This window comes from Ylistrum balloti, unplaced genomic scaffold (assembly GCF_031769215.1).
Source record: "Ylistrum balloti isolate Yb309-2 unplaced genomic scaffold, AGI_CSIRO_Ybal_v1 Utg369898, whole genome shotgun sequence".
NCBI classification, from domain to species: Eukaryota; Metazoa; Mollusca; class Bivalvia; order Pectinida; family Pectinidae; genus Ylistrum; species Ylistrum balloti.
In genome coordinates this window covers 84,681-105,349 of record NW_026782027.1, presented here as the reverse complement: position 1 = coordinate 105,349, position 20,669 = coordinate 84,681, and the positions used below count along the sequence as shown (strand labels likewise).

The 20,669-nt window shown below is 33.5% G+C and overlaps 1 protein-coding gene across 1 annotated transcript; it reads right to left on the bottom strand.

Annotated features, from left to right (window-relative positions):
• Positions 1 to 3,933: 3,933 nt before the first annotated feature.
• Positions 3,934 to 15,453, bottom strand: LOC132546609 (uncharacterized). Its single transcript, XM_060210332.1, has 3 exons — positions 15,365 to 15,453; positions 5,969 to 6,020; positions 3,934 to 5,598 (listed from the first exon to the last, which is right to left on the bottom strand). Exons 1-3 carry the CDS (start codon positions 15,451 to 15,453, stop codon positions 3,934 to 3,936), a joined length of 1,806 nt encoding a protein of 601 aa, XP_060066315.1.
• Between the last annotated feature and the right edge of the window lie 5,216 nt (positions 15,454 to 20,669).

The following is a 20,669-nucleotide window of genomic DNA, read 5'->3' as shown; positions in this document are numbered from 1 at the left end:
AATATTGGATCGATTGTTAGGCATACAGTTAATATCTATCATAGTGCGCTTAAATGTGTAGACAAAATGTTAAAAAAAAAAACAAAAAACTGACAACCAATCCGGAAGTACAATTCCACCACAAATAAAATAGAATTGTTCTCACTCATGAGTTGATCTCTTCACAGTAGGATCTCTCTATCATTCTAAATTCGTCAGTGCAAATGACAACATAGCAAGATTATGATAGTTTGCCAAGATGACAGATCTCTAAGGAAAGTAGTCATTCCCAACCCCTACTCAACAACCACCTGGGAACCATTTGTAACAAAACGGTCCCTTGCCAGATTTCGGCTACGAAAAGTCAAATCTCGCGGGTAGTCGCAGTACTGTAATATGGTACAGATCTGACCTGTCGTTTTCACAGTTTTCTATGGAAGCGATATTCAAGAGCGATATCAAAGATTTTAATATTCTTAAAAACAACTCGTGGATTGGAGGCCAAGCAGATCGAAGATCGAAAGACGTAACATTGAATTACGGAGTCGATTATTGTATCATATTTTTCTTATGCTAACTTATTTTATCGCTGAAAAAGTCTCTTTTCTTGGGACTCATGACGTCATGCGATTGTTGTGGCCTGGAAAATCTTACCTTCAGACTAGAAATTCGCATTTCCTTTGCAGAAAATGCACGGTAGAAACTGGTTTCTCCAGTGACTAATAAATACTGCGTATATGTTATGAGTGAGTGAGTGATATGTTAAATTAAAACAACACAATAAAAGCATACTTTTTGAAATTGATTTAATTTACAAATAATTGATATGCACCATTTTAATAAGTATATCAATAAATATTTTATGAATGAAAAACACGATCTACAATTAAAAAGGTTACAAATATCGTAATTACAAAATATGACCTGAATGTTGTAATTCTGTTCCTCTCCGCTAGATGACACTGGCGCATGACTTCTTTCGGTATTTATAAAAAAAGAGTTCCAAGTACAGCTAGGAATATAATTTGTAATAAATGACAGTGACTGCAGATAATCCAGATCAATAATCAATCATTAAAACTATAGATAAAAGATTTATACTTATATCACTTGGGAGATATGAAATAGATCGTGCAAATATGATTACCAGGTAAAATGATATTGCCAATTAAGGACATGTGCAGATTGTGTGATACATGTAATGTTATGTAAATATTTTTTTGTGAACCAATCATACTTCTAATATCAACACTGTTGTTAACATACCGCCTCACGAGAAATATACATCGCTACAAATTAAAAATAAAAAAACCCGTTATTCTATATTGATTAAATAAACTCTCAGCAACTGCAACTAGTAAATACGGCCTGTGTAGTTTGCCTGTTCCTGTAGCCTCGTTGTCACAGAGTGTTTCTGTCTTGGGCCAAAAAAATCAGTCCTCCATACATATCTCGTAAATTAATCACGATATTTCAGCTGTTTATTTAGTGTTATCAAGTGTGTACAGTTTTCAAGATAACGTTATGTGAAAGTAAACACGAACACAGTGAGTTCACGCTCATCAAAGCATTGACCTACAGTTAAGGAATATTACTTGGATGATACATAATTTGAACCATGTGAATTCTCGACAAAGCACAACAAACCAACATGTTAACTAAAATGCCGTAGACTTGACAGTTTAGTCAGAAGAAAGACGGATTTTCTATAAGTAATTTTACCATAACTAATCGTGTTTTCATTAAGGCCGAGTTAACACTAAGGTCACGTGTTTTATTTTGCAGGACAATATCTAATTTTACACCAACCTCACAATGCTTTCACGCAGTTTGATAACACCAACATACCTCTAACCCTATTACATGTAAACTATACAACCGATGTACCTTTAAACACCAAGCAAAGAAAATGAAAAGTAAACAAATTCTTCAACAATATTTTGGCTTTTAAAAAAAATACGAATAGTCTTGGAAATGGAAATTATATGTTACCTGTGTAGAAATGGCTTATTATGCTTAAATTGTGAAATGTATTAGTTGATGGCTCCGTCCGTGAATTGAACCCTTTTTAGGATAACAAAGTACAGTGTACATGAAGGTGTGCGCGTCAATTTGTTCATGATATAAATTCTAGGGGGTTTATGAGTTTGAATGGTGTGCGGTGTCAATAGCTAGACTTAGATAATATATACTTTGTCTATATTGACATAGACTCTGTCAATAGAAATGGTATTTAGCAGATTTCAAGTGAAATATAAATTACTTTTCGACATGACAAGTCTTTAAATCGCGATAAGATCCTTTTCATACAATATTCAGTGTATTTCTCCTATGTAAATAAGTTGATTACATAGTGCATGTATAACGGTAGACACAAACCTGGATCATTGTAACTACAAGACCTCTGGGTATCATACTCCTAGCACACCAGGCGATGTACCTTAAGTGGCAAACTACAAGTACTTTACAATAAATAAACATGTACATTGTATATAGCTTCCGATGATAATAGTGTCATTAATAAAAAAATGAAACGGGCTCATGTGAATACTTAAAATTGAAATATTAATATGGTATGGTTATAATAGAATTAGCGGATAAAGTTCCGTGCAAATTAATTCGCAAATGAAATGATTTTTTTTCTAATTAACAGTCAACATGGTACAGTGTATCTGGTCTATTCTATCCTTATTCCCCCTTAACTCTTTCAGGAATAACTTCATAAGTCTTTCATTTGTTCATATTTTCCCTCGGTTTCATCGAAATTGTGTTTTGAAAATTATGATTTTCGGGGTTCTTTCTTATGTATCGCAAGTAATACCACGTCATCAATTTAATTTTTTTCAAGAAATAATTACTTTCACGATTACATTATAGCGTCGAAATTAAAGAAAAGAGCCCCCGAAGAATAAAATCTTTACAGTAACCATCTTATCGCCAAGGGCTATACATGCATGTTTAGGAAGCATTACATTCTAAATATGAAAATATGTATATTAAGAAACAGATACAACCACATTGTGCCATTATGTCATGAAAATGTCTTACAATGTACGTAAAAATGATGTTTTGAAGACAATCCGATCTTCTACACAACTCCTGAAATCATTACTATTGAAAAAGAAAAAACAGCTGATGTTTCGCAGTCATGCTGTTTACCATATATACAATGTTCTGTTGATTTTGTTGTAGTACGTACCAGGCACTAAAATGAACAGGACACGATATTTCATCTTGTTAATGATAGCTGAATTCTCTCTCAACAACAATTTTTCTATTGAGTCAGGTAATAACGATTTAAGAACATTGCTGTTTTTTATTTTATTTTTAGTAAATGAATAGTCTTTTCTTATAATCAAAGTAGTTTTTATGCAACTTGGTATGTTCTTCAATTTAAAATCAAATGTAATATCGATTATATTACAAAATCATAATTCTAGAGCATCGATGTAGATTCAGCTGTCAACATCGCTTGAAAATGGTGTAAAATTTCTTTTTATACCCAAAGAAAAAATACCACAATAACGAAAACAAAGCACGACAAACAATAAAAACAAAGTAATAAATAAAACAATAAATAAATAAATAAAAAAAGAAGGAGAAAAGAAAAAAAATATGTGATTCAATATCTGAATGCTAAGGAAACTCCTGTAAAATCATGTGAACAGAATGATCAAATGAAAAATGTAGATGATAAAAAGCATTGCTTGTGCTGCTGAAGATTGTAATGAAATAATACATTCTCTTAACATCCGAAAATTTACGACATCGGCTAAGATATGTGTAGCAGTTTGTGATGATAAAAAGGTGAAATGTTGAAAAAAAAAAAAAAAAAAATGAAAAGTAAATGTGTCTGTCCTATGGAATAGAGTGTATGCTAGGAATACGGGAGACTGATAATCATTTTCTTTCGTTTATGGCAATGATAGTGATGCTTTACTTGGTATGTGATCGTCAGGGCCAATCAGCCGATAACTTGTTATTTGGGTTCGTTGTATTACTCTTAAACCCATCATGTAATTTTGCGGGAACAGTTCGGCCATTCTCGATAGATCTGATGTACTTGGCATTGGTTGTTTTGTGCATATGTCGACTGCCAACGTATTCGGCTACGTAATTGTTTTGAATCGGGGAAGGAGCCATACTTCCGCTATCACTTAATCTTTCTTTCAACATTTCTTTGTCCCTCACAACGGGAAGCAAGGCCGCCTGTAAAGTTCTTTTCTCTTTCTTCTCACGCTCTAAGAGTTTCTCCAGCTCCTCACAACGATCCTGAACATCGTTTGTGAAGTGAATAAGATCTGGTTTGACCTCTAGTTCAATGTGCATGTCTTTTTGTACCAGATTCTGGTGAAATTTCACTGTAGCAATTTGTCGCTCTAAGGCATAACGTTGTAACCTGTTTCTCTCATACATCGTCCGCATTTGTTTGTATTCAGACTGTTTTCGGTATCGAACTGCAGATTGAATATTTTTGGCAAGATCGTTTTTCTCGGATTCTAGTTTTTCGAGACTTGCTTCAAGCTTGAGTCGTCTTTCTTCAGTTTCGTGGATAGCAAGATGGAGTTCGTTGGAACGCTCCTCGCGCTTCATCAGCCGCTGGAGTTCCGTGAGGTCGTTGTCTAGTTCCTGCTGTCTTCGAGAAATATCCTTAGATAGAACGGAGAGGCGCCGCGACAGTTGTTCTTCAATTGTAGCTAATTTGTCCAATTTTTCGTTCACATCTTTTGTTTTTTTATCGTCTAGCCTTAACCAGCGCCTCGCAAGCCAGGCCGCTTTCTGAAATTTCACAAGTACGTCAGGTAAAACACGAAGTAAACAATGCGTTTTTACATTTTTCAATTTCAGGTGATGTATCGCCTGTTCACTATCTTGGCTGAACATTTCATAATTTATACTTGTTTCGTTGTCTAACAAGAAATCAATTCTTTCTTTTAGAAGAGACAGCCTCTGTGCAATATTCTCTATTTCAGTATTGTCATACAAATTCTTGATATCCCGGAATTCGCGTCCCAGTAAAAGAAGAGCTGCACGTGACAACATCCGCTTCCGGGTCTCGTGAATGTCTTCGGATGATGCTTCGCTTTCCGCGTCAGATAATGCGAATGAACTCCAGCCGGACAGACCGGTCAGTCCACTCAGTCCACTATCAAATGAACTGTATGATACTAAACTTAAGTTTGATACGGACATGGCCGAGTCTACTGACCGTTCTCGGTCTGGGGCGGCAGTAGCCACTTCCAGGAAGTATTTGAACAATGGATTGAAGATTCGGTCAACAAAGTTGGACCGCAACTCCCGTAAGTATTTCAAATAATCAAATAACCACGCAAAGTATTGCATCATTGCATCCGGTGCTATGTTTGTTTGAAACCCCGGTTTTCTGCTTCTATTGCGCATGTGTATTCGTCTCGCTTCCGATTTGAATGCTTGTCGAAGTCCATCGATGGTATGAATATCCTTAGAGCCTTTTATACGTTTTGTTAATTCCTTGAACATTTTGTACATCAAATCAGTGTTGAAATTTTCGTGACACCGATATATCTTATCTTCAAATGCTTCAATTTGGTTGTAAAGTACATTACTTCTGTACTTGTCACCTGAGGTTAGCAACTTCAACTGTAATAGATGGATAATCAAATTGATATATACATGTTTTCAAATAAATAATCACGAAGTTCTGAAATAAATTGTTGCTAAAAAATGTATGAAAGTCCTTTTTATATGATTTTCCACTTTTTTTATATAAATTTTCCCTTTTTTATATACATTTCCCCCTTTTTATATAAATTTTCCCTTTTTTATATACATTTCCCCCTTTTTATATAAATTTTCCCTTTTTTATATACATTTCCCCCTTTTTATATACATTTTCTCTTTTTTGTCTATCTATAACTTAAACTTGTAGATGTCGAACAATTAAATGTTGATCATTATTATGTAGTGATTATTTGTAACTTCAAGATTTATTTAAGTATAAAGTAATAACCTGGATTTTCTCAGCCGCCCAATGTCGATGTGAGTCCTCGTTGTCGGGCGACCTGTAACATATAAACAACACATATATGGTAATATATTTAAAGAAGTATACAAATGTCATTCTGAAATCTGACCAAAAATGAAAAAAATGCAAATTTTTAATGAATTTTTGCTATCGGTAAATAGGTCATAGAATGAGTATTTGTGTGTTTTTATCAATTCTATTTAAACCCTTCCCTACTTCTGATTCAAAATATTGCTAGTTTTGATGTGTCAGTAAGCTTACTGTCTGGACATTGTAGCTGTACATGCATCTTCTGAAGGGTAACTCCATCGTGTTTTTTTTCTTCTAATTTTACATCTATTCGATATTCAAAATCTTGTTCTCATTAACACGATAAGGCAGTTTTACGGCTGTTATTTTTCACTTCTTTTATATTTTTTTATTCGAATATGACAGTTATGTCGCTATTGGGAAGGAGGTGATATTTATGCTATGATATATATGTTTGTTGTGCTCGATTTTCGTGGTTTCGTTGACACTGGATGTCTTGGGCTAACATTACTCATAAAATCAACTAGTGCAATGATTCGTGTTAATTTCAGCTGCTATCATTTGGGCAAACCTTGTTTTACTCTCTTTGTACTTTTTCAGGAGTTATGTTGACATGTTGGTATTTTCTAGTTTTTTGTATGGTATTCAATAAATCAACGAAAATAAAACCGCAACAAAAACTTCGGATTAAAAAGTAATGATTAACGATTCAGCATTCTTCGTGAGACGAAGTATTTATGTGTGCATGTGAAATTAAATCTCAGAACTTTTACTTTTAATTCAGCTATCTGACAATATGAGGAGTAAGCTGGCATGATGTATTACATCAATAAATACCTCACGTAATATAAAGAAAGTCTTTTTTTTTACTTTGATTTGAAAAAATTGCTAATGACACGTCTGATGCTGTCAATTTTAATACTATCAATTAATGTAAACTGCTGAAAAATGAAATACTGCATACACATAACCTTATAGAACTAATTTTAATAGCTCAACGAGGACAATGATTCGACGTCTTTTAACATACGTCTCGTGTATGTAATTGATATGGTTATAGCTCAAATGAAAGGGAATTATTCGGTTAATTTAAACGAAGCCATCTTGCCTATCTTTTCATATAGAACGTAAAATCTACAAAGAATGAATACCGTGTCATTGTTGATGAATAAATTTTACATATAGATCACCGGCGTGGAATGTTTGACAATAAAAAAACAAATTAAAAATGATTTTAAATCGGCAATCACTTTCCGGTCTTTTTTATGTGGAAATTATGTACACAAAGATAGTAATTTAATTACTGAAAATGCTATGGATATTTAGTACAAATATTAAATGTGATCAGTTGATCTAGTAAACTTGACCGACTTCGGTAAAACTTCACTATTCAAATATCGCACATTAAGGTCACAAGTGTAATCAAATACAGATTTAATGAAACACGATTAGAAATATTTTTAATAGATGAATGCGACAAAGACTAAATTTTTAATTCATATTGGTGTAAAGTTATTTCCATTTCCGGGGTATATAAACCACTTTTACAAACCACCATATATATATATGTTAGAAACGATAAGTATCGTATGTTAAGTGTATCCCAAGCAAACATTCAAATTATCTGTTGTATTTGAAAATCAGGGTCGTTTAAGTACTTACAAATATTACAGAGGTTACTTGGTATATACACCGTGAAGTCATTACCCTCTATAATTTATAATTCTCAACATCTTAAATGTATGATACAGTTAGATGGACATCGTCAATATTATTTGACAAACAAGTAAATATAACGAAAAGTATAAAAGATTTAATATACAGAGCAGGCATGACTTTTCAATCCGATTTTATTCAATTTCCGGCGTACTACATATGTTCTTCCAATAGACTGAACAGCACTGGACATTTCTAAACCGACACACACCATTTACCTTATGTACAACAGCAAGCCTAATATCAAAAACTGTCTGTCCTTTCTGTGAATGAAACATCAACATTCCCTAAGCAAATAAGAATAACAAACAAATATATCAAATAAACCAAACAAGCCTTATTGACTTGTCTTCATCTGGTCATATATTATACAGTATATTGACTAACTCACCTGGAGTATAATATATCGCAAAGAGGTATTTCTGTGATGTAGATAAACAGCAGGTTTTACCTCACAAAATAATACTACTGAATATGTTTTCAATATGTGTATATAAATATATGTAAAGCTTTGTGGAGATGCAGTTTGGAATAAATCAAATATTCACAACTGACGACTTCCCCATTAAACCGGACAAGTATGTAAAGCTTTCCACTATATTAGATTTACAGAAAACCCGTAACAGGACTCCTGGTAAGATTACACTGTGTACCAATGTCATTACCCAACGACAACTATGGTATTCAAACCATGACCCATAAAAAATCGACACCCAACAAAATAAATAGACAGGGATATGTCATTGATGTTCGGTGTTTTTATAATCTGCCACAGGGCAAATCTACGAAGCTTTGTCAGTCTATGTATATAGTCAAGTCGGACTACCAATGTTGATCTGACTTGTCGTTATGCCTGTTGTCCGTGTCTGATATTCAATTTACCAAAGATGTATGAAATAGATTTGGTAGTTCAGTTGTCAGAAAGAAACAGAACCTTTGCCCTCAACAGTAGGAATGGAACGTGTGAATTTTTATCTTAGTTTAGATGTAAATCAATGTATATAACTACAATGTTAGAAAAATAAATAACTCCGCATACAAATTTTAAAAATCCTCAGATATAACATATAAAAACCCGATTGATCGTATTTCCGACGACCATCTGATTAAATAATACTGTACTTATTCAACTTCAACATGTCAAAATTCGAGCACACCCTGAAGTACCTGTCAATCACATAACGTTATGTTATACAGACAGCTTGACCATTGATCTTGGTAGTCTAGACTGTCCGCCATTACTGCACGATAAGTGTAACTGGCAACCCCAATGTTTATTGTGCATATGTAAACATTAAGTCACAGATCAGGTAGAACAATGATATAGACAAGAGGAGTTCAGTTTAACATCTTGCCTTTTGTAACCTGCTTGCCACGTTTTAATTCATTCGAATAGTGGCACGTTCAGTATGTACATATGTACACGACCTTCTTCAGAGATATGGAAATTACGAGATTTACTGAATTATGGTGTTAGTGTTCCTTACCGTCTAAAATTTGACATTTCCTTGGATTACTTTGGTATTTCCTCAGCCGCCTCACTGTTTGGCTGTAATGTACTGTAGCTTATCTAAATTTGTGTCAAATAGTGTTGTTCATTTATGTCATTTGCACCATTCACGCATATGTATTACTTATACTTTTGTACAATTATTAACTATTTTTGAGGTCAATACGAAGTTTTGTCAATCTAAGTAAAGTTACATTCCCCGAGGCTGACGATAACCTCTCGTGCAGGATTCAGCAAAGAGGTTAGCATGGTATTTTGTCGAAATCTGTTTGAGATCTCTAGGTTAATCATAGAAGAGGGATTCATACAACAATCTTAAAGATGAACTTTCATATTTCAACAATGTTTTCTTACCACACCACATGAATTCGTGAAGATGAATAAAAGCACCAAGAAGAATCTCTCTTCTGCAAATGACAAGTGATACCTGACAAAAGTCTCGTCCGTGATCTACGAAGTACCAACGTTTTAAATATAAATTATACTCGGAAATAACCCTTTTTACCACAATTGCTTGTTAATATATAAAAGTACTTTTCTACAATCATGCAATTTCATTGTGTTTAGTTTGTAAGTAACCAAATAAAATATCATTGACACACAAAACAAATAACATTGAAGAAAATAAATTTGTGTTACAGAAAATTTTCTTGTATTCATTGATATCGACAAACCACGAAGATATCATCCAATCTAATAAGATATTAAATATTGATGTATATAATCACGTTATAAAACGAAAATATTTATCCCTCCAAACAAGTAAAAAGTACTCACAATAATTCATGGTATACAGTATATCATGTTATACAAATATGGTTAACGGAAAAGTTTACAATGCATTCCTATTTTTAAGAACCATTTAACGACCTACTAAATCGTGGTCTTTTGTCGGGGACACAGAAGCCTCTGTGATCCTTAAATCAATTCACTTGTCCATGAATAACGCTTCTGATCCCTTGGTCAATACAGCTGTCAGTCAAATACACTGCAGCCTCTACTAACACCTTGTATGATACCTGTGTCGCCTGCTGATTTAAGACGTCAGAATTTATCATTCAATGTTCAGCATTATATGTCTATATAATGAGGTGTCTAAAGCTAGTCAACTAATTTAGAATCACGCATAAAATCACCTTAGTCAGTTACTTATACATCGAAAAAGACAGTTTTTAAGACTTTAAAATGTCAAATACATGTGGAGCAAATTATATATTAAAAAGATGATACAATGAGTTGATGTTTATATGTCTGTATGTCATGTTTGCCATTAGAGTTAATGTGATGATTTATTTCTAATCGAAGTACATACGTAACATTAGAATTATCATTTCAAAATTAAGAACAAATCCCTATGACATGTGGTTTTTATACATAGGGATCAGATTTCTGGGGGTTTCAAAATTATATTATGTCACGGGCAATTGATTTCGTGGTACTCACGATTTATTTTTATTCTTACACATAAAACTTTATTTGATAACTATTGTTACATCTCTTAGAAATAGATGTAATTGAGTTATGAACATACGTATGAGTGGATCAATAATATAAATACAGTCGAATACGATTAATGACTAGAAGTAAAAACGACTTTTTAATAGTAACACTAACACCATTTGGATAAGCTAGATATAAATTCCTATTTACAATTTGTACATAAGACATAAAAGTAAATAGTACCTTTAAAAAGTAGTATATGCTTTAAGTTCAAAGCTTGTTTGCCAATCCCATATGTAAGATAAATAGAAATATTGTTTGAATTAAACTGAACTGCAGCATACAGCTGTTCCAATAATTAAAATCTCGTCAGTAATGATAAATTGTTAAATTTGGAAACCTAGGAGACGACAGAGATAAACTTAAACTGACGAAATTTAGAAATTTAGATGGAAGGCCACTAATACCAAAACTAAATTCATTGTTCTAAATGTCCCTATTCAAGTACTTCACAGGACGTCAGTTAAATGTTGATATTCTGAAATGTAATATTCAAATGAAATAAACCGTTGCCTACGTCGATGATTTAAGTCAACCAGTAATGTTTATCAACTGCAATTTTTTTAAAAAGTGAAAAAAAAACCAAGTAAAAGATTAGTTGTGAATGACATGCATTAAACATTAAAATAGCAATACAAACAAGATATTAATAATGTCTAAATTATCATTAAATCTATACAGTAAATTAACTTCTGTTATATACGGCATGTAGCATTAACGCTACACCTGTTGATTATTTCAAGTATATATATATTTTTTCCCAATATTTTGATTTAACCTATAAAATTTGAAGCACCAAAAAGAATTCATTACAGTATAGTTTTTGTTGTGCACCAGGTCACAAATACTTTTTGTGTGTAATGATAGTTCATATAGTCTGACATGTTTTCAATGGCCTCTCTATGAGTACAGTAGGACAGCCCTGCCAGGTAAAGGCAATATGCTTCTTTATATGAGCCTCTCTATAACAGTTCTATATAGAGAAATCGATACAGCTTGTATATTTTAGAAACTCCGGAATGACAGTAATCCCTTAGTTTGAAACTTTCACATGCACACACAGAGTAAAATTGAGATACCACTGTTAAGAATACCATTGATGTAATATCTGTGTAGGAAAAATCTATATAGGGTCACAAGCTTATTTTCAGGATAGGCTTATTTCAGGCCAGCTTATTTTCGAGCTTCGCTTTTTATTATACAAGCAAATAGTGCCTATCTTATTTTTCAGCAAATTTCACTCTATCATCGAAAATACCGAAAGCAAAAAATCCCTCGAACTTTTGCAGTAGATCGCCTGACAAGTACAAAGACAACAAGAAAATACCAACAGGTCAACAAGATCATAATTAAAATTCAATAACACCCGGACAAACTATGAATGGAAGAAACATTCACCTCCCGAAAACATACAAGGAGAATAACACCAAGCGTTTCGGAAAGGTAAGGGTCGTCTACGTCCTTGACGACAAGTGTTATGTAAATCATGTTCATCTCAAATGATAACAAGTTATGATACAACGGAACCACAAGGAAAACAAGCAATCACTAAATACGTTAAGTTTCATATCGAAATATAATAGATTATTTCTCAGTAAGATCACTATGACGACAGTAAGATTTCCCCAACCTGTATATCGCTTGAGATTCTGGATATGTTTCCTTAAAACTGGTAAAATGTAATACGACATGTGTGGAGGGTATGATAGGGTGTAGAGTGGTGTAGAGTGGGAAGTTTAGAAAATAAGGATATTTGTATTGGTCGAAATCGATAAATTTAAAACCAAAAGATAAGTTATCTGTTTTTGAGCAATAAAAATACTTATCAAAAATAAGTGGGCCGGCATAGTGTGAAGATTCGTTATGTGATGATTATGATCATTTGAAGGTTTTTTATGCTAATAATGCACAATTCTGTTTTTATGATGGTTATTGAATCTGTCTTTTTATTACATAGTCTCTTCCGTCTTTTACGTTAAAATATGCCATGTCATGATGCTACACTCTGTACGGCTTTTTGACGATGATTGATGACAAAGTGCTGTGTTATATTTTATTCACATAGGACGTGCTCTATTATCTGCTATTCACTCACCTTAAAAGAGAACTGTTATACGAGAGCCGGTTGAATATACAACACAACCCTTGTTGATATCAACGCTCGGTATACGTGAACAAAGAATCCAATGAATCAATTAGTTCTGGTCAATTAGATTTTAAAGACTTTACAGAAATCAATTACTGATGCCTAAGTGTAATTGTATAAATCTGTAAGACAGGTTAGTAGATGTCAATTTCTTAACAATTTGCTCCGTGTTTACCATTAGAAAAATGTTAATATGAATACAAGCATATAAGTTTTGAAGTCTTAAATTCGGTTTGAATAAAGATATTACAAAAGACACACCAGTTAATAACACCTTTTAATAGAAATTTAGAATTAGAAACAGTAGAGACAGATAATGAATTTAGCTGCATCATACTGCTGTTTCTTCTTTTCTTAACTCGTAAGTAATGGGTCAAACTGGAAACCTATTTGATATTCAGTTTCAATGGGAAACTTACCGGATATGTAAGCTTTAAAAGACGATATATGAAAGAAAACCAAGATGTTAGAAATTAAATTTCACTTTTGGTTTAAAGTATGAATATGGTTATTTTGAGTTTTTTTTTCTAAAGTTGTTACAAGGCGAGTGTCGTCGATGGAATGGAAGACGCGTACCCTTCCAGAAAAAAACTGGTTTTATTCTCCTCACACTTTTTTCAGGTGTCTGCTGACAGGTTTAAGTTTTCGCTTTGACATATTTCATCGTCTAAATAAATTGATTTCAATAATTTTGGTATCATCGAATTGAAGGCGAAAGCGATCTCATATATATATATATATATATATTGATATGTAGATATTGATTAGGACAAATATACTGGTGATAACATCTGATAAATAGATGAAATATATATCCTGTAGAGTTACTCTCCATGTGACTCAACACATACATTGTTCTGAAAATTCAATATTTCTTGCAAAAATCATGTTATTCTTAAATTCGCATCGTACGTTCGTAGAATTGATATTGATATCATTTTTGTTAGTTCTATCATTTTTCATTTTCCATATTAAGTATATTAAGTAAACATTAAGTAAGATAGTAAGTAAACGGTCATACAGATTCTTTGTAATTGTAATTTGACGCTATCCATATAGGTTAAATGAGTTACGATTAAATGTTTATTGGGTTGATAATAGTATTACAACATAATGAGCTTTAAAAACCCCCGTTAAACCCGCTCTGAGGTCATCTGTAAAATATGGCCATATACATTTATCAATAACAATGTCTCTTCTAAACATCTCTAAAATCAAATTAACGAATGGCCTTCAACTTTCTGGGCACTATTGAAATGTTAATTTATTTTGAAAGGAATGCCGTTTTTTCATATATTGATATCCTCCAATCCCTTACAGTAATTACATGTGCATACATCAAATGATTCGGGAATGAGACGTACAAAAGACGAAATGATATGACATCGTATTACCCAAATATATTCAATGACACAATACACAAAAATGATGTTTTTAATCATTTTTTCAATGTATTTGACAATACTACCTGATTTCGAAACATTAACTCAATAACAGGTTTTCACCAAGTGTTGAAAAGATTAACGGAAGTCATCAGTTGAAGTTACACCAATGTGTTATTCAGCTGTTACCTGGTTACACATTCGGTTGTCATGTATTGCTATGTTTTTTAATTTGGTTTTCAGCCATGTAATTTACCTATTACAATTTAAAGAGTACTGTTGGTCACGTGTTATGTATGTAGCATTTACTCTGCTAAGTATATTTTCGGATCTTGGTGTCTTCAATTAAGGTAACGCCTACATTTCTAATTCTTTAAAATAATTCACCATTAAAACACAATTTCGTCAGGTAAATGAACAACGGAGAAGTATATCGCACAGCCTACGAATGGATACACTTAAAAGGGCGTTGCCTTGGAGAAAACATCATCATGGCCAACACAAGTAACCAATGTAAACAACATACACCTTTTTACTCTCCTCATAAAGAAAAGAACAGGAAAATTCGGCAATGGAGCTACATCCATCATATCATATCGCTTTTAATAAGACTTGTCAGCCACGGTCATTCAGTTAAAGTAAGTATCTATATATAGACAGAATCCAATAAGCTTAGATCTTATAGTCAGCGGTTGAAAATTTAAAGGGTTGTTTCCTCCACATGAATTATCCTTTGCTATTATAAGATGTATACAAATATAGGTAATTCTGTATACAGAGAAAAATGACTTTACGACTTTTTGGTATGCCAGTTCCATTTGACAATAACATTAGATATATTTTTAGTGATTATTTGTGTTTTATACAAATAAAATTTACTTCAATATGTCAGTGTTCAATCTTCCGAGAATATCTTTAATTTCACACACTGACACCTGCTAAAGAATTATTCAATTACATCAAATCATGCCTTATTTAGCACATATGTTATTTAAAAGATATAATTTGTATTGAGAACGAGATATTCTCTACTGTTACCGTATGAACAGACGTGACTCAGAAGGAACTGAAGACGCCATCCCTAATGTGCTACCTACCTTGTAATAACAATGGAGGGTAGCGGTTTCCCGCCATCTCCTGATCCAACAGTTGTGCCTTCTCCCATCACGGCAGTCGCCGCCGCCATCTAGTGGCATACAATGTCAAGATAACTTCTAAAACTGCATCACTCCAAAGTTAAATAATTGGGAAAATAATCACTATTGATAAAGTTGATTATTTAAACCACAATTTCATCTAAATAATTAATGGTTTGTTTATTTTCTCCAAAAGGTAGATGATATAATCACACTGTTGAAAATCTAGTAATGTGTCCACATTGTCCTCTTCATTTGTTACTTCTACTGTTACACGATTCTTTTTTACCTTCAGATGCAAAAAGATTCATTGAGCACGTTTTTCACTTCTCAAACTACACGATACAAAAATAAACTGCATCAAAATAGGACAGTTCCATACAACAATTGATTAAATACACTTCATCCAGAATTGTTCAGCCACACTATTTACATACCCGAGCAGCTATGTAATGTATATATATATGTCGACTCTCCTAATACTTCGCTATGACTGTTAACGACTGCGAGCCAGCTACTTACACGGTGGCCTGTGATATACACCTTACACTGATCTCTACAAATCATCATATAAACTACGATCGTATCTTATTTAGCTCAATCCTTTTCTGTCACACCCATTGGTGCGTAAAATATTCCCTTTCATCGACTTCTGTTGAACGCAAGTCTTATATACCTGTTCGATGTTAACGTTTCTTCCTATGGAATATAATATAAATAATACTGAATTCTTACTTTAATTGAATATATATTTTCATTTTCATTTTGAACTTCTATCAGTTTCTTTTTGAATTGATGTTAAGATATTGTTTTAACACACGTGTATTACATGCGTATGTCCACAGTATTTGTAGAGTGTGTAATGATCATCGACGTCTACTGAACTACCTCTTTAAACCATCATCTCACCTCACGTGAATTAGCTTCTATAAATGTTATTTCGCGACTCCAAAACGTCGCATTAAAATAATGTCATTCATTTGTCGCCTAACGCTTGGGTTGACAATCCTTTAAGATCACGTTTTCATTTCTAATCGCTTTATAACATATCAAAATTATCTTTGTCTCTACAGAACAGAAAAAAAGTATTGCCTTTGACAAAACGTAATGATGATGATGATGATGATGATGATGATGATGATGATGATGATGATGAAAAAGACTTGAATCGAACTTTTTAGCAATAAGAACTTATTTTTGCATACTTTATACATTCATTTGCCGAGACCTTCAACATTATTAGTTTTATTTATTAATCGACATCAAATAATGACTAACTAGTTACATTTGTTAAGTCTATTGTGTTATGATCTTTGACTGGTTTGAACGTAAAATTAGATTCGTTGAGTTCGAATGCCGTGTCTTTGTAAGGAATGTTTCACACGGATTTTGTGGAAAGATAGCTAGGTAAACCGAATGCTTGTATATTTTAGATTGTTTATCATATACATTCGCGGATAAAGAGGAAATAAATCCCGACGAATATCAATGAGTTAACAGGATTTGCTGCCTGAATTGTTTGTGTTACTGGGTAACAATATCCTACATAAGTAAATATCGTGTGATCCTTAGGTACACAGTAAAAAGACATTCATACCGGATTCACTACTCAATCTAAAAAATTCCTATACAGAACAGACGACTGTTTGAGTACCTGACTGAACCGAGTACCTGAAAAAAACTTACTATTTGAGTTCTAGTTCTACATAACTGTTTGGTTACCTGATGAAACAGGAAACTATTGGTCATTCTAAATATAAGATAACACTCTATCCTACATACCTGCTCATAGTTGTTATGGCATCCTACTGAACATACAAACTATTCCGTAACATTATTTAACATAAGGTTGTTCTTTTACAAATCCTTAATTGCTGAGTCATCTGTCACAACACAAATTCAAGGTTCAACGGCAAAAGTCCCATTCTTACATAATAAAGCATTTCCTGACTTGTAAATTTTTCTGTTTGCCCTACAACACCATACAGGTGGATTCTTATCAGGTGCATGATGACAACACCAGGTGCAATTAGTATTATTATATTGATCATGGAAATATATCGGTAACGTTCAAATCGATTACGGAACAGATAATGGATTACAACATTGAAATTATAAGATAATATTTACACTTTTATAATGTAATGACTATGTACATAACTATTTGATCTTGTTCTGTATTTTAACACCAAACTATTAAATGGCAGAGTCAAAATGTTAAGGTAAGTCGTGTTTGTTTGGTCTGCCGTGCTGTGAGTATAAACATTATATAAAGGTTCATAGGAAAGACGTCATGATTATACTCGGATATTTGTCCTTATATGAAAAGACACTTTTAAATTATACATGTCACGTAGTGTTATTGTACATTATATTGTTCTATATGCTTATCTAATATTTATGTTATCTTTACACCGCCAATCATACACTGTTTTCGAATGATTATGTCCAAAACACTTCTAATCATAAAACCTTAGTCAATAACTTGTAGCAATAGATGAAGCAAAATCGACGCTTACCATTCCGGAACACCGTCATATCATCTTGTACTTTTTTAGGAGTATATGCGAAAATACCTCTTTTGTTAATATTTTGTCGATGTTTGATCTAATTCGAGTTTGAATTCTGATGACATGACGGTATTTTATGTTTCGTTTTGGTAGGAACATGAACGTATTTTAATGTTACAACTCATTTGAGCAATATGCCGTGTACATTACTGATATAGACATCCACAAATATGACTTAAGCAATGTTAATGTTGCATAAATGCTATTAATAAAATCTCATTGATTTTTCAAACACGTTTCATTTGTCGCATAAAGAAATTCAGGTTACAATGTGTAATACGTATTTCGAACAACTTTAATGAGTGTCCATTAAAAGGAAAAGACAAGCTGTCCATTAAGGCTATAACTTCTGTCTTTGATCTTTCCTCGGTCCATTCTCGTCCATCATGACACGCGATCATGATCGCGATATTAAACGATCAAACTTAGTGTCACTGTGAGAGGATGAGTTTGTTGGCCAATAGATATAGATAAAAGATGACGGAAAAACAGCCTTAAGGTGTGGATGGATAGATTGGTGGATGGAAGGGTGGGTGGATGGGTGGATGTTGGATGGGTGGATGGATCGATGTTGGGTGGATGGAGTGACGGGTGGGTGGATGGAAAGATGGGTGGATGGATGGATGGATGGATGGATGTTTGATGGATGGATGGATGGATGGATATTTGATGGATGGATGGGTGGATGGGTGGATGGATGGATGGATGGATGGATGGATGGATGGATGGATGGATGGGTGGATGGGTGGATGGGTGGATGGATGGATGGATGGATTGGTTGATGGATGTTGTATGGGTGGATGGGTGGATGGATGACTGGATGGGTGGAGTAGGTGGGTGGATGGATGGATTGATGAATGGATGGATGGATGGATGGATGGATGTTGGATGGGTGGATATATGTTGGACGGGTGTATGGATATTGGATGGGTGGATGGGTTGATGGATGTTGGATGGGTGGATGGGTGGATGGATGACTGGGTGGTGGAGTAGGTGGGTGGATGAATGGATGGATGATGGAAACATTTTTTACCTTTAACAGTTGCATAGTTTTGTATTCATCGAAGTTGACCTCACCCAACGCGAGCCAAGAAAATCTTCAGTATTGATTCTCTCTATAGACTGACGAAGGCCATCCTAGTTTCTTTTTTTCCTTCCAGTACATTTTTGAATGATATATTCGCTGGCAAGTATTATCAACTAGACTTCTATTGTATCTACTTAGATCACATTACTATTTTCAAAATTATTTTGGAAAACCGCCAAAAAGACACCTCTTGATGATGCTTATCATGTTCTGATGGGAATTTTCTGATGCCTGAGATGATCAGAATTCAGTCATTTGTATTCATATGTAATTATTTATACATGCTCTCATATCAATAACCCCAGATCACAATCTTTAGCATTGATACTGAATGATTTATGTTTGTAAAGAAAAAACTTGGAAATGTTTCAACTATATGAGGATTGATCTCTCTAATTCAATATAGTGATTATAAATCTTATATCATCACTTTGAATAAAACTGAAGGTAAATACCGGTCGTGAGTAACTGAAAGATTTACAACAGATACACATGTTAATATCACCTTTTAATAAAAAGATAGAGTTATATGTAGTGGAGCCCAACTGCACCATACTTCAATTTCATTTTTCTACTGGACTCGGCAGTGATGCTGAGAGCCGAACTTTTGATAAATAGGAGAAGAATAAGGCAAATCCAAAGATCAAAAGAAATGTCAAATTGTCGTTAGGGAAGTGCACTAGCCTCATTTTTCTTTTTTTCAATGTTCAAATATTTAATGCTTCAGAAGAATGTCAAATACATGTTTTGATTTCTGAACTGTTAAAAATATTTGAATAAATTAAAACATGGCATGTCCTGGTAAAAAATCTTGGTCGGAAAATTGCACTGATGAAGGACAATGTAAACACGGATATCATATCAATGCATTATTTTATTAATATACCACATGCATTTATTACAAATAACTTTGAATTAATAGATATCAGTAAAATAGTTGACTTCAATATCTCGATTATCCTACTACCACATTCCTTCACATAAGCCTGTGTTACTGATTGACTGCACGATGGCGAAATTGAGAAAATCTTATGCTATTTTTTATGTTTCTTTTAACTTTAATCGATCAATCAACAATCATTATTTCAATGTTACATAATTTTATCGGGTTTTTAATAAAAGTGCAATCGGGTGGGTTGGCAAGCGACCGAGCCCATGTGTTGACTTTTACGTGCGTTAACGAGTTGAATGAGTACTAGAGTGAACCCCTTCATTCGTATATATCGTCTTTATGTGACCTTAAGTCGAGGAAATGACTTAAAACTCTAAACACGACAAACGATTTTGTATCAGTATATAATGCTGAAATTCTTGCTTATGTAAATTCTTATTTACAAGAGATCAATGCTCACACCATCTTTCAAAGTCAATACGGTGTTCAGATGTGAAATGGGATTATGCATGTATGATGACACTAAGCGATATCGGTTTATTTTTAGAAGTTGCCCGACTCAGCAAGGGATGGAACAAACAAACATGTATTCAGTTTGATACGTTAACTGGAAACTACCTTGACTATAATCTGTGTGTCTGTGACGTACATCTAACATGTCTATCAATGACTGCTCAAATATCACTGACGTTTGTAGGATACATATGAGGTCAATGT